General features: G+C 37.7%; 2 protein-coding genes across 2 annotated transcripts; one reads left to right on the top strand and one right to left on the bottom strand.

Moving 5' to 3' along the window:
- Positions 1-3,733: 3,733 nt before the first annotated feature.
- Positions 3,734-6,371, bottom strand: LOC143536441 (protein gamma response 1-like). Its single transcript, XM_077030428.1, has 2 exons — positions 5,189-6,371; positions 3,734-4,469 (listed from the first exon to the last, which is right to left on the bottom strand). Exons 1-2 carry the CDS (start codon positions 6,369-6,371, stop codon positions 3,790-3,792), a joined length of 1,863 nt encoding a protein of 620 aa, XP_076886543.1. The 3' UTR covers positions 3,734-3,789.
- A 6,205-nt stretch (positions 6,372-12,576) lies between these two features.
- On the top strand, positions 12,577-15,061 carry LOC143536440 (sm-like protein LSM7). The gene is made up of 6 exons (XM_077030427.1): positions 12,577-12,638; positions 13,267-13,318; positions 14,185-14,266; positions 14,402-14,473; positions 14,583-14,635; positions 14,733-15,061. The coding sequence occupies exons 2-6, from the start codon at positions 13,316-13,318 to the stop codon at positions 14,820-14,822; spliced, it is 300 nt and encodes a 99-aa protein (XP_076886542.1). The 5' UTR covers positions 12,577-12,638; positions 13,267-13,315; the 3' UTR covers positions 14,823-15,061.
- The last annotated feature ends 672 nt before the right edge of the window (positions 15,062-15,733 follow it).

Below are 15,733 nucleotides of genomic sequence, written 5' to 3'. Positions count from 1 at the left end.
ATGGCGTCAGAGAGGGTTGCTGGGTTCCTGGCCCATACAGAATCTTGAATTTCCATGGGAAGACCCCCAAGAAACTTCTCGATGGCTCGGCGGGAAGGGGTAACTAGGTGTGGGACCAGCAAACTTAGTTCGTGGAAGCGCGTAGCGTACTCGCGCGCTTCGCCACTGTACTGTTTCAAGTTCCAAAATTCCTCCTCAAGGCGCTTTATTTCGTTGGGAGGGCAGAATTCTCTAGTCACAAGTTCCTTGAATTCCTCCCAAAGCATGCTAGAAGCAGCCTCTGCGCCACGCGCGTGAGCTACTCCGTTCCACCAAGTAAGCGCCCTTGATTCTAGGACACTTGAGGCGTATAAGGTTCGTCGGTCTGGAGGGCATTGGGTATGGAGGAAGGTGTTCTCAATTTTCTCGAGCCATTGGAGCATTACGGTGGCTCCTTCAAGCCCTGTGAATTTCGGAGGGTTACCCGCATTAAAGGATTTAATATTGTATCCGGAGGGGTTGGTATTGTTTTGGTTTAAGGCTTGGGCTATTGCGGCGGCCATTTCCTGAGAACGTTGCTGCCTACGTCTGCGCGCGGCTTCTTTCCTCTGATAACGAGCTGATAGCGGAGGCATTCTATAAAAGTTTCAGTTTTTGTTAATATCTTGGTATGGGAAATCGTTTTAGCGCAAAGTATATCGTCGTAAAGCTTGTTTCGCGGAGTTAAATGCTATCAACTTTTGAAGTAAAATATGAATTTAAATGCAAACTTAATACAGGTAATGAATTCGAATTGAAAATCGACAATTCATGTATCACCATGACTTTTCAAATCTTCAATTTAAAATATACGAGTAAATGAGCATTGAAGGTTGACAATTCATGTATCACCATGACTTTTCAAATTTTCAATTTAAAATATCGAGTAAATGAATATTGGAGATTGACAATTCATGTATCACCATGACTTTTCAAATCTTCAATTTAAAATATCGAGTAAATGAATATTGGAGATTGACAATTCATGTATCACCATGACTTTTCAAATCTTCAATTTAAAACATAAAGTTAATGGGTATTGGAGATTGACAATTCATGTATCACCATGACTTTTCAAATCTTCAATGCTAAATCCCAACAACAAACGAATATGTAAGTAAAGAAATAAATTGAAATTTAACAATAAAAATCGAAAGATCGCGAGTAAAACGTGAAATCATGTGCTGCGTATGCGCAAGCATATTTTATAAATATCGAGTAAATAACAATTAGCGCGCGAACATGAGATATTTTTCATGCGCGAGAAGGGACTCTTAGGTATTCTAGGTCGTTACGTCTAACCACCTATCCTAAAGTCACGGAGCTCTGATACCAATCTGTAACACCCCGACCGATGGCGGATTATACATCGGGACGCCACGTATTGTTTCATTACTCGTGACACTATTTGGGTGTCAATATTTAATAAATACATTTTCATTACGCACGCGCAGAACACGAATCGTAAAGTAACATAAATCATATCATAACTTAAAATATTCAAATAACATAATTCGTCTTGTTACATTTTATTCTAGGTCCAAAGAAAAAGAAAACATCCTACGTGTCCTTGAGATTCCCAAAAGCAGCTACAGCAAACCTGAACATGTGTTAAAATAAAACGTCAACACTTGCGTGTCGGTGAGAAATCAAGTTTAATAGATATAAATAGATAATAACAAACACTGCGCGCAACATGTGCTTAACTGGGGTTTAACATAGGGTGTAATCAGATTGTGATCAAGCCTAAATAGATCATAGCTCATAGTTCAATCCGTGCTCCCAATTGAGCACAAAAACGAGAAATCATACGTGCATGTGTAAACAAAACAAGAAAACCGTAAACGATAGGTCTCCCGTGTTCATCTAATGGATCCATGAAAACTTCGGAATAGGCCGTCAAAGCGGTTAATGATTCACACATACAAATAAACAGCCAAGTAAACGTCCATAACACATGGGGTTTTGCGCACATAAATTTCATAAACAAGTTTAAGACTCAAGTTGTACGAACACATGATCATCCCAAAACGTTAAAAATAAAAGGGGATTAAGTACGAGATTACTCACTTGTAAACGGTGTGTTGAAAGATAATGCAAGAACCAACTTTTAAACAAGCACAAGTTAACCTATAAATAAGAGGTTATTGGTTTAACGATTGGTTTTTATGACTTGGATATATGCAGTAAGTATCGATTTTTGTTAGTTAAACAAATTAAAACAAAATATACATATTTATATTTACCGAGATTCTGGGCAGAACAGAAGAGAACACGGTGGCAAAGAGAGGAGTGGCGCTGCTGAGGAACTACGGCAGAGAGCAAAGGGAGAGAGATTTGGGGAGTGTTTAAGTTTAGTGTGTGAAGTGTTAATAAACAAGAAATTAGCTTAATTTATAGGAAAAACCCAAGGGAACACAATCCCTTGAAAAGGGGAAAAGATCTTATCAAATCAAGCAAAAGATACTAAAAAGCACAAGAAAACAAAAGCAAAAGATATCAAAAGATATGCCGGCAGCTGCAGGGGATGGGGAAAAGCTGACAGGTTACAGATCAAAGCATGGTAGGTGTCAGATAAAACACTGTTCAAGACATGCAAAAGAAGATTTCAAAAGATTATGTCAGTCACTTTTTCTGTCAACCAATAGGATTGGTGCGCATGCTGCGCCGAAAGTGGCTTTTCGGACAGACGTCGGAACTGACCTACAGTGCTCTTACAAAAGATAAGATATTTCAAAAGCATACAGGCTGACCTAAACTGAAGAAAAGACTTAAGGTCTAGCGCGAGAAGACTTCGAGCGCGCGCGAGGGCGGAGGCAGACAGAGAACAATTTTTAGCGCGCCGCGGGAAGAACTATAATCCTTAGCGCGTCGCGGGAAGAACTACAATCCTTAGCGCGTCGCGGGAAGAACTACAATTCTTAGCGCGCCGCGGGAAGAACTATAATCCTTAGCGCGCCGCGGGAAGAACTACCATTCTTAACGCGCTGTGGGAACAGTTCGCCTCGCGTATCGCAGGAACAGTTGGTCTTCGCGCAGACTTCCTTGTAAGGAGTCTGGCGCGTGGAGCTGCGCAGACATCCTTAGGCGGGAAGAACCAAAGGACAAGCAAAGAGTTAAGAGAAAAAGGGGTTTCAAGGCATAAAGGTTAAGCAGAGGGGCGGGACGGCGACAAGAGAGAAAAAGGAAGGCGGGACGGCGACAAGAGAGAAAAAGAGGCGGAATGGCGACAAGAGAGAAAAAGGGGCGGGACGGCGGAAAGGAATTATTATTATTAGTAATATAAAAATATATATATATATATATATATATATATATATATATATATATATATATATATATATATATAAGATTTATTTAATATTAAATTTACAAAGATTAATAATCAAATTTTAAATCATAAAAAGAATCGGATTCGAAAACGGGTACCTGGGTCGGGTCGGATTGGGCAGATGTCACAACTCATTTATTACAGCATGCCAAACTAACTTATGACTCCCATATAACATGTTTACAACTTGAAAGTATTTCTTCAATTCAAAGGGTTCATACTATAAAGTGAGTTGTGTTTCTCATTGATTAATGGCAGGTTTTTTTTGGCACCAAGAATCATTATTTGATTTTATTTATATGCTAGAAAACATAATCGAACACAGCATTATAAGCACTATAACCAAAATTAAAATCCAAAGAACACCATCTTTACTTCAAAAATGTTCATTATGTGTATCCAAATCAAATTTAATCAGTCTAAAATTCAATATACTATTATCACATTTCAGATTCAAACCCAATATTCCAAAAACCTTCAGGAGTTGAAGGAGGCGCAAACCTGTACCGATGCCTAGAAACACCTTCATGATGTTCACACCGAAGATTCTGCTTATTATTATTGTTATCATCAGGAAGAACAGCATCATAGAACTTTTTGCACTGCTTACATTCAACTCCTTTAAGATTAGCCCTCTCAGCTTTCTTTCTAACAGGCTCAACATACTTAAAACTTTTCTTCTCAGTCCCTTGTGGGCCAGGGCCAGGGCCCGGGTCAGCGTTTAAGTCCTGCGTTTCATCATCAGTGGTGCTGTCAATATTCATGTCTTTGGGAGCGGGGGCCGGAAGCTGATGAATAGTCTCTTCTTTTACTCCTTTTTTCAAGTCTTCTTTGATGTTTTCCAATGGAGTATCAAGAAAATCATCATGCGGGTCGGGACCGTTTCTGTTTTTGGCGGGCCTCGTGTCTCGCCAATGAGAAGCGGGCCGTTTTGATCCAGATAATGAGTTTGTCTTTTTACTGCTGCTTTCGGGTTGAGCTACAATTGGTGAACTCGAGCTTGAACTGTGTATTATTTTTATTTTAGTTTCTTTTTTGTCGTTCAGGTTTTGTTGGTTTGTATTATGATTACTTGCTTCAGAAGCAAGCATTGGGCTAGTTGGAGACTTCGTGTCCATAACTGTAATGATATATGAGAAGTAGTTAGTTAACTGTAGGTGGCGATTTAAACCCGTTTACTTACAAATAGATTGATTCAGGTATTATAAATGAATATATAAACGAACAAACTTAAACTAATGAGCAAACACTTTAGTTCATTTATGTTTGTTTATTAAATAAATGAGCACAAACGAACTTCCAGCCGAACGATAATTAAAAAAAAAATGAAACAAACCAAAATTTTTAACGAACCGTTCGTTTATTTGACAAATGAATGAACATGGTCAAAACTTTTAGTTCATTTAGTTAAATAAACGAACATGAATACATGTCTCCTTCGTTCACTTATGTTCATTAACGTTCGTCCATTTAATTTTGTTTATGTTCGTGTTTACGTTTGTTTAAGTCCGTTTATATGTCCAATAAAACTTTTTATGCACATTACAATTTAGTTGAGTTTTCTTAATTTTTAGGCCTAACATATTGATGTTCATGTTTACTTTTAATTGGTGTTTTCTGTGTTGTGTTAGTTTATCTATGTTCATTTACGTTCGTGGAGCGTTTGTTTATACTATTGGCGAACGAGCGTAAACGAACATGAACGCGTTCATTTTCTTAACGAACAAATAAACCTCCTTCGTTAATTGTCCGTGTTTGATCGTCTGTTACTCAGTTCGATTAAAGTTAAACGAACAAACACACATTATTAAAACCAATAGAAATGGAAAGAAAAATTACCAGGTGAATTGAATATATTCTGATCGGAAACTAACTGGTCTTTATTAATTATTGGGCTGCTAATACTGCCATGTATCATATTCTCAGAAGTTAATCCTGCTTTTGAGCATAAATAATTGTACTGAGATTTAAGCTTTTTAAAAGCATCAATAACTTCCTTTCTTTTCTGCTGTTCAATCCTTATCTCTCCATTTTTGCCCTTAATCTGTTCAAGCAATTTCCCATGCAATTCCAAACCTTCTGTTGAATCTTTACACCTTTCTTTAACTTCCATTTGAAGTTTTTCAACCTCTTCATCCAAACCCTTTACTTGCACCTCAAGCAATCTTTTCTCCTTTTGCACCTCTTCTAATTCACGCTTAACTTTCACCAGTTCTGAACCGTTAGATTCATTTTGTTCGAACAACTGTTGTATCTGATCTGTTAATGCTCTGTTTTTCGTTTCACAGTCATCTAGAAGCTGTTTAGTTTTCAAAACTTCAGCAGCTTGTGTTCTCATTTTTATAAGCAATGATTCTTGAAGCGCCTTTTCTTCATTCAACTTATTCTCTAAAACTAAAAGTTTTTCAGAAAGGTCGGCCAATTCATCATCTTTTTGATGGTTGAGCGCGTTCTTTGACCGTATCAATTCACGTAACTCACAGTTTGATTCTTCTTTTTCCTCAATTATCCTACACTTGCTTTCAAGATTCAGTTTTAAATCTTTATTTTCCTCTTCAAGCTCCTTCATCCTCTTTTCATTGACATTTACCATATTACCCTTCGAATCTAAAAGCTCACGCAAGCTTTTTTGTAACTCTCGTTTTTCTGCTATCTCTTTACTCTTTCTTTTCAGCTCTTCTTCAAGATCATTAGGGATTTTCTTCATTTTGCTGTTTTCCGTTTTTAAAAAGTGGTTTTCTTCAAAAAGCTTTTGTTTTTCAGATTCGAGTGTTTTTAATTGGAGCATCAGATCAGTTTCCTTCTTTTTCCATTCATCTTCTGAAGCTTTCTTTGTTTCAGAATATATTTTTTTCAATTTTGATTGAAAATCTGGAAATAACTGTTTGCAGAAAAGATACTCTATTTGAGAAACACTTTCTTTTGTTTCTTGTATTGTGGCGGCCAGTAAGGTACTAAGCCCCGAGATATACTCTGTATCAGTACCATCAATATGGTAAGTGTGTTCTGAATCGCCTTCCATCTGTGGATTTAATAAAAAAAATGTAAATATGATAGAGAACTTTGGAAGTATATAATTGACAAATTTACTTATGAATGAATCAGTTAAACAGGTTGAAAGCTCAGCCTATTGGCAAAACAAGTTAACCAACAGAAGAAAGTTTATGCTACGCAGTATGCACATGTAAATGAACGGTATGTAAATTTACATTGATTCACAATGGAGACGATGTGCATATAGTTCCTCTCAGTGAAACAACAATTCATCATCTACATTAATGATTAAATGTCTCACTTTTCATGAAAACATAGAAATGAACTTCCTCTCAATAGTAACATACATCAACTGTGTATGTACCCGTTGACATTTCAGATGTGATTATTCCGTTTTGGTATAACACTTGCATAGAGCACTCACTTTCTTACTTCCTAAAACTCTTTTTCATGTTTGGTCTAAACTAAACGGCATACATTTTCCTAAGACCTTCTGATTGATCTTTTTCATGTTTGGTCAAGAGTTCTTTTCAAGAATTAAAAAACACATAAAGGGGTTTGATCAAAGACTCATGAATCGATACTAAGACATGAAAGAATGATTTTATTGAAAAAAGTAAGATAACGGGCCCGATTCAAGAGGGGCTAATCTCCGATGCAAGAATCACTCGATAATCAAAATAACAAGACAAAGAGAACTAGAACATAAAATGGAATGCTTAATCACTTAAACACAATGTTGCAGTTAATGCCCCCGTCAATTCAGCCCTAAACCTTTACTCCTGAGTCCTGATTAACCGGGCCCAGATGGGTCGACCAGCTGATAAGGTGGAGTGGTATCACTCTAGAATGGTGGCGTTACAATATGTTCTCCAGTCTTTCATAACTTTTCGGTATGGTAATACGAACTATAATGTAGTATATTGTTTACAGCGGAAAAAGAAACAGAATGATACCATCGTGTTTAACTGACTTAAATTCAGTAACAACTAGGAGTCCAAATATCATCATGACAGAAATGTATCTAGCTTATTAAACAGTAATAATAACCTTTTGTTACTCCATAGCAAACACATCCACACATATATTAAAATCATGTTAGTTAACCCTAAGAAGCATCAGCCTATTAATTAATTAATTAATTAATTTAAAAGGGGATAATGATATTAATACATATGTGTGAAGAACTAATAAGTGTGTGCATTCGGTTGGGTGTTGACTGATAATGGGAAACAGTTAAGTTGGAACTTACGGTTTGATCGGCCACGGAGGAGCAGCAGTATCTCCGGCAGGGTTCCGATCGGAAAGAAAATCGGCCGCTGTGTGTGCGCGCGCGCGTAGCCAGGAATATTATTATTATTATTATTATTATTATTATTATTATTATTATTATAGGGGACCAAGTCCACAATCAATCAACAAAACAATGTTTAACTAGGGGTTTACCCGGTGGTGGTGATTGACCCTAGCGTTGTTAATATTGACGTTGGGTTTGTAAGACCACACGAATACGCCCGGTTTCGATTGTTTGCGTTATGATGTTATCATATCGGAATTAAAATTGAAAAATAAAACAATTAAATTATATATATAAAAACTGAGGTGTATCAATGGGTATCGCCAGTCAGTAAAAAATGGGCGTTAGGAAGACCTGGGTATTGTCAATCTCGGGCATTAAGACGGTGAGTTTACGCAAATTATGTCTTTTACGCCACGTTCGTTACGGTACTGGAACTAAAAAGAATAATCGGCATTTGGTTGGTTTTCGTTACAATACCGGAGTTAAAACAAAATGCGATAAGTCTACGCAAATTCAGTCGCTTTTTATCACATTATCGGAAGTACAAAAATAGCCTAAACAACGTAGACTAATATAGTGCCACAAAATGCCTAATGGTGGCTTAGCGGCTTCATTTCGTCATGTGTGCTAAAATATCAGAATTAAAATAAAAAATACATTAAAAAAATGTCAATAACCAATATGGTGTCGCCAACTTGCCCAATCGGGGCTTGGCAACACCAAATTTCTCAATTGTTAGGGGTAAGGGTCACTTATAGGTATTACCTATGCATAGATCAATCATGTACTGTCATCTCATTTCTGCCCTTAATTACTAGCAAACCACAAAATTACTGACAACACCTACCCACAAGTACCGTAGAACCTTTTTAATTAGCGTTCAATAATCGAAGTTTTATATAATTTACTATAAAACGATGACAATAAAGTGGCAGGCAAACGGGCAACAAGCTGCGCCGCAACCCCCTTTTGAACAGCAAAGCCAATCCTGCTAAAAACGAAGCTTTGAGACCTAGAAGCTGAAGAGGTTCCGTGTACGACGCGCTGAACCCTACTCAAAAATTTCACAGCCTCTGGAGCCAGAAAACCAAATGTATCAAAGGCAAATGGTAGAAAGACATGTTGATTATCTAAACAAGCTTTCTCGTGTTTAACAACTTTGCCCGATTCAGCCTTCAACGCAGCCTGACCCACAACAAACCCACGGTCCCTGAGCCCAACAAGAGGAGACACTCCTGTAAGATCCACACAAGCGTGTTTCCCCCCTGCCCACCCGAACACAAGAATATCAGCTGGTCGTAAAGTAGACATCCCTTCAATAGGATCCGTGAGAAAGTTAACAGGGGCCTCCTTTTTAGCAGAAATCCCTGCCCGTTTAAGAACATCACACAGAACATCCCTAACCAGATCATGTCTGTATTTAAAGCCAGGCAATTCTTTGCAATGCACCGCATGGTCACCAAAAGAATCCAAACAGACCTTGCGACAAATTGGGCAAGGTTCATCCGTCGGGAACATAGGGATCATTAACCGGTACTTAAGGATAGCCCGATACTCCAAACCCGACATACGTTGGCCTAATCCTTCAATGGGGATAGCCGTTAGAAAATCCTGAGCCCGAGGAGCCCGAAGGCATTCAAACACCGCCTTTTGGCGAGGGGATAGATCAAACTTCACTTCTAAACTCTTGACGATTCCACTAAATAAGGCACTCGCCACAACATGTTGGGCTTTAGGGGGGGCGGTGTCCTTATTAGAGAACCCGCTAAGATCAAAATCTGGAAGTGAAGTACGTAAACGATCCATCGCACACCCATAATCAGAGTCCAACCTATGAATATCACAACCCCGAAGAATATGGTCTTGCAAACACCATGACTGTGCTCTCGAAGCCACAAAAGCATATGTAGATACATCCTCGGCCGAACAGAGACCCAACCCCCCATAACGGATCGGAAGTGACGCCAACCTCCATTGGAGATCCCCAAAGAACGGACCTCCACAAACCACGATGTCCTCAATCGCCCTTCGAAGACCATTGTCAAATATAGAAACAGCTTCCCCCACATACATAGGTTGGCATGTTCTCAAACCGAACAAAAGCTTGGCGACTCCCATACATGAGCGAAGCAAAAGAAGCTCGCATTGAGGATCCCGAAGTCTTGGGAGACAGCTCATCAGTTCCACAGCGCTAGATGCCCTTTTCATAGCCAAACTGCTGATAAACCCCGCATCCTGGCTTACAGCACCACCAAGGAGTTTCACGCCAAGCACCGGCCTTCCAATCCCGCAAGGGAACAACCCCTCCTGTGCCTTCACCCCATTGCATGTTGGCTAAAATAACTCTGTTTTCTTAACGTTTAATTCAAGACCCAAACGAGGCCCCTCAGACCTGATAATATCTAATGCTTTGACTACCTCTCTAGTATCCCCGATAATCGTGCCATCATCCAAGTACCAAGCATGAAAGAGAAGCTTGCACCGATCTCTGATTTGGTGAACAAGTGGGTGCAAAGCTAAGGCAAAAAGGAGAGGCCCAAGAGGGTCCCCCTGTTGAACCCCAGTGGTGGATTTAATGAAAGTATCACCCACATATAACCTAGCCGACTGCCCATATAAAAAATCCACCCAAAGAGAAATGGAAGGACATTGACTCCGAACCTCATGTAGAAGGGTCGTCCTATCTACTAAGTTGAAGGCATTGGAGAAATCAACAGTAAGCATAGCCAATGACCCATCCGAATGAAACTGATTTAGAAACCTGTTCGCGCTATGAAGCACGGCCTCTGCCCCACTGGGGACTCCCACCCCAGATTGAAAGTCACCGAGGTATTTAACCATCTCCTTCCCGACACCCCTCATAGCCACCTTAGAGACCAACCGCCTCCAAATGGCCCCAACGGCAATAGGTCTAATCCCATTGTCCGGTTTAAGCAACGGCGTAAGTGGGGCAGACGCAACAAACTCTGCCAACACCTTAGGACACCTTCCCCCCAAAAATAAATTAACCACCGCAGAGATAGCCTTGAGCAAACCATCCGCAATCGGAGACCCCTCTCTGCACAACGCATCTAAAATGTGTTGGGCTCGCAAACCGTCCCGCCCACACGAAGTCCCTTTAGGGAAAGACTTAATGCACCCAAGCACACTATCAACGTCCACGACAAGGGGAGACTCAGAAAACAAGGAAGCAGGCATAATCGGAGGTGCCATGATGGGATGCTTAGACAACAAAGCGTTCAAAGTATCCTTACCGAAAGGTGCAACCCCTGAAGAGCATAATACCTTGACCGCAGCAGTGAAATGCCCGTCCGCAACTTTTCGCAAACATTGGTTAACATTGGCGCCCAACCCGGCGTTGTCAGACTCGGGTACAAACGCATCACCACCCGGGGCATCTCCTAGGGGTTGGTTAAAAAACGATATAAGGAGCTCAAAGAAACCGTCACGGTCACCCCAAGCGGATAGCGACCGTTGAATAATTCGGCATTGCTCAGACTTTCTATTGCCAGACCTGCGTTGCTGACGATTAGAAGGTCTGAAAACTCGTAAGGTGCAACGTGGTAACAACAACAGTTTCACCCACGCCTCAACAGACTCTGGCATAGCCGCCACCTTTTTAATTCATTTTAATTCTTCAATGGCCAACAACGAAACAATCTTATGTGACAACCTTTGCACCTTACCCATATGAGATGGGTGATGTTGCCATATAGTTTGAAAGTCATACGTCAAACCCATATGATGCCCAGTCCTCTCCTATAGATAATAATTAATGTCAAATTCATTACCCAAAGTTTTTTTTTCTTTTTTAATGTATGTTGATTCGAAATTGATTTGCACATGTGCCAGAACCATGATTCTCTATTTTAGTATTAGGGTGTTTAGGTTATGTGCTGATTATATGGGTCTAATCATAACTAAATTACAATCATATTCACTTAATCATAACCGTCTGCTTTGTTCGATTATGGTTAATTTCAATCAATTTTTTTATTAATACTATTATAGTTTTGGTTTTGCTCACCCCCTCCATCTCACCATATCCTCCATCATTCACCTCATCACTCAACCTATGTTATATCATAATTCTTCATTCTTTATTCTTTGTTATTTGGCTTATTTGCTAACATATCCTTTTGGCGATAAGCATTAGCAAATGATACAATACAAGAGATAAAACTCAAAACATAATAATAGTTGGATGGATTTAATCTCCAATATAACACTGCAAATATGTTACGACACCACAATTAAACCGCATAAAAAAACACTATATGAAAGTTAAGCATGTTGTCACTATGTTAAGCACTCATGAATCATATATCCTCTTTTCTTTCTAATAGATGTCATTAAAATATCAAACCTCAAAATCGTTAAGGCTTAATTAGAAGCCAAACAAAGAAATATAAAAGGTAATATATACTTACTTGAGGGACTAGTTATGTAACACTGGGAGCCTATATTAATTCAGTCGAACCACTTTTTACTCTTCCCACTTTTTTCTTTTATTTTATGTGGTAAATGTCTCTAGGCCCTCACGACACGTGATGTGGACTCAGAAACGACAAGGTATTGCAAGTTGGGTGATGTAGAAACGAGAGATTGAGGTGTCAAAGAGAGAGATGGTGATGTAATATGTATAGTGACATCTCCATGAAGAAATAAGGAAAATGAAGTAGCGTACTTAGGAACAGCACACCACCTCCAGCATCGTTTGAAGGAATTTAATTATTCACTCTAAAATCCAAGTGATTCCACCAAGTGGGCTAGCCTCACGCTGGCGTCTGTTTATGATGGTCCATCGAACCTTAAAATCACGAGCCTTGATTGGGAGGTAAACCGGAAACTTAAAAGTTAAAATGTAGTTACTTTAAGGACTAGTTATGAAACACTGGGAGTCTATATTAATTCAATCGGACCACTTTTCTCTTTTAATTTTAATCATAATTATACTCTGTCCGGCCGCCGGAGATCCTCTGTCTCCGATTAACCGTAAGTAGTAATATTATTTGTGCCCTAATTAATTAATATACTTTCACTTACTTACAACTCCTGTAGCTATAGATCAAACGCAAACGTTAAGTATACACATGCTCATTGGCACCATACGAGCCGCACTGATTTTAGGTTTTATGTACTACTGTGTTTGCATTACAATCGGTGTGTTTGAACTATAGTAAGCACTGATTTTGATAATCCAGAATGAATATCTGGAGTCAATTGAACTATTGAAGTGAACTCTGATTTTGAATTAGGGTTTCATGCTTTATTTAATTACTAATTTCAATTACAACATAGAAATTGGAGTATGTATGCTACCTTTGTTGCTTCTTATTTTAACATGATTTATAACATCAGAATAACCTGTTGAGTAGGATTGATCATGAGATTATTATTATTATTATTATTGTAGACTGCTAGGGTTTACTGACTTTTTTTTCTATATAATGATGAGATATATTAAATTATATTGTTTGATTTATGTATATGCTGTAAAAATTGTGGTGTGAATATAACAGATTGAGACAAATTTAGAATTGTTTAGAATAAAAGAGAGTTTTATGTTTATGTTTCTTTATGTTGATTAATTTTATGACTTGGGTCTTATGATGAACTTCAGATTCAGCAAGGACCAGTTCAGTTGGAATCAGTCGGTAGCAGCATATACAATGGTAATATTCTTCTCTAGTCTTTACTTCTGCTCATATATGCACAAGAAATTTTTAGATGAAAGTGAAAGTTTTGAAGGTTCCAAACCTTCGCACCCTGATGAAACCTCTGGTATCCTCATTTTGGTCAACCAGCTAAATAGAACATAACTTGAAACACATCATTCCTACTATATGGTCACGCACTCACACACAAGATAACATTTTTTAATCAAAAAGACTTAAAACTTTTAGTCAACAATGAGCTTTTTTTTTATTCTCCAAAAAAGCAAGATAACATTTCTTGTAGTTTCTTGTTCTTGACAACATGTTTAGGTTCTTAACCAATCAATGTCAGTATATCTGTGATCTATGCGGTTAATGCCGAAAAATATCGGATATCAGGACCGATATTTGAGATATCAGTTATATCAGTAATTTAATATCATGCAGAATTTATATATATAGCAATTTAACACTTACAATTCAGTATACTCTCCTACCGTTAACAACCTTTTGCAACCTTTTGAAACTGATTAAGACTTGAAACACTAACATTAAACACTAACAAATGACAATTAGGACTTAAAACACTGATATCGGGAATATCGGTCCAATATCGGTTAATATCGCCGATATTATTGGTACTGATATTCTGATCGATATTTCACATGGGAACCATATCCCACCAATATATCACCGATATTGACTGCATAGTCTGTGATCCTAGAAGAGTAAAGTTCATTTCATTAGATGAAAAATCAGATGGCATTGCTAAAAGATGTTCTTAATTATTTCATTGGATGAAAAATCGGATAGCAGTGCTAAAAGATGTTCTTAATTATCTTTCACTTTTATCTTACGTGTTTTGTAATATGTATGTGTTTCAGTCAGGAAGGAAGGAAACAGTTTTGGATTTGGCCAAGTTTGTTGACAAGGGTGTCCAGGTCAAGCTCACTGGTGGAAGACAAGGTTAACAAATACATATTCATGTTTTGCTATTTTGTTACATATAACTTACAAAAAAATATAACTGAAGCTGAATAAAAGTACTTGAAAATGATCATTACTTATTTTATAACAAACTGACATTATTTTCTCACTTAGTGTCGGGGACGCTTAAGGGATACGATCAGCTGTTAAACCTTGTTTTGGATGAAGCTGTGGAGTATCTTAGAGGTAACAAGTTTATGACTAATTATAACATTATGTTGCTTCTAATTTAGGTTTTAAATAAGTATATATTGGAATTAGAAGAATGACAAGGGTTATATATGAATTGCTACAGATGTCGAAGATCCACTGAAGACCACCGATCAAACCCGTCAACTTGGTTTGATTGTATGATTTTCTATTACCTGCTACATCACTTGAAGTATAAAAGTGTTTGTGATAAAAAATGAACTAAATTTAATAGTTGTTTATATGTATATTGCAGGTTTGCAGGGGTACTGCGGTCATGCTTGTTTCGCCCACTGATGGTACCGAGGAGATTGACAATCCGTTTATCCAGCCAGATGGAGCTTAATCCTGTGGTTATGCCCTTAATTTCTAGCCCGTGTTAGCGAGTAAAAAACAAACCTTTGTGTTTTCTCTAGTCAAACAGTTATAAATTCGGTTTGAGAAGATTTAAAATTCTATGATTTCTGTTAAGCATTTGAACATTCAATCTTATCTGTATTCTGCAATATATTTGCAAAAAAAATGTCTACGTAACATTTTGCGGTGTGTAACCTGAGCCCAGCTCGTTTATTATAAAAGAGCTTGAGCTTGAGCTTGGCTCTTTTGAGTATTCTTCACTCGAACTTGCCCGTTTATTAGTTGTTAATTATCTATAGTTATATAGTTATTTATTTTTAACATAAGTTTTCACAAAATAATATTTTAAATAAATTTATCTACTTACAAAATATTATTTTATCTACTTACATATATGCTATATTAAATAAATTTATCATAATTATATAGATAGTAGGTTTGTTTAAGCTTTTGGTGAGTTAATCTGGTAGAGTTGAGTAGGTCTTGATTCATCAAATATCCGTGAGTCGTGTATTTTACACAAAATTTGCTTTTAAATGATTATAACATGGCTTTTGTAAAGCTTTTTCAAAGGGGGGTTTTGGTTTTGGATAGTGATGCAGTCAAATCCATTATCAAATCAAAAGGTAAAAATAATTAAAATATTTTTTTTTTCGCTTTATTAGCTCTCAAAATGTATGAGTTTACTTTATTCGAACTTAATGGTAGCTTATTTAATAAACAAGTTTGAGTCTCTTATGCATCAAGCTGATCAAGGTCTATTAGAATATGATAACGTTATAAATAATTATATCAGGCATAATAATTATATTATAGACAAGCACAACTTAGGATTTAGACTTAGAGCTTGAGAGAAAGTAAGAAACCAAGTTCAACTCACTCGATGTAAACTTAATAGAG

Source organism: Bidens hawaiensis, unplaced genomic scaffold, assembly GCF_021521415.1.
Source record: "Bidens hawaiensis isolate Kalapana, Puna unplaced genomic scaffold, B.hawaiensis_p1.1 tig00010809_1, whole genome shotgun sequence".
NCBI lineage: Eukaryota > Viridiplantae > Streptophyta > Magnoliopsida > Asterales > Asteraceae > Bidens > Bidens hawaiensis.
This window is presented reverse-complemented; position numbering and strand designations above follow the sequence as displayed.

Excerpts from the sequence above, each read along its gene's own strand:
- LOC143536440 (XM_077030427.1), top strand. Across the intron at positions 14,267-14,401 it reads GCTCACTGGTGGAAGACAAG|TGTCGGGGACGCTTAAGGGA; the intron begins GTTAACAAATAC and ends TTTCTCACTTAG. Across the intron at positions 14,474-14,582 it reads AGCTGTGGAGTATCTTAGAG|ATGTCGAAGATCCACTGAAG; the intron begins GTAACAAGTTTA and ends GAATTGCTACAG.
- LOC143536441 (XM_077030428.1), bottom strand. The coding sequence starts at position 6,371 with ATGGAAGGCGATTCAGAACACACTTACCATATTGATGGTACTGATACA. Across the intron at positions 4,470-5,188 it reads GAATATATTCAATTCACCTG|TTATGGACACGAAGTCTCCA; the intron begins GTAATTTTTCTT and ends ATATCATTACAG.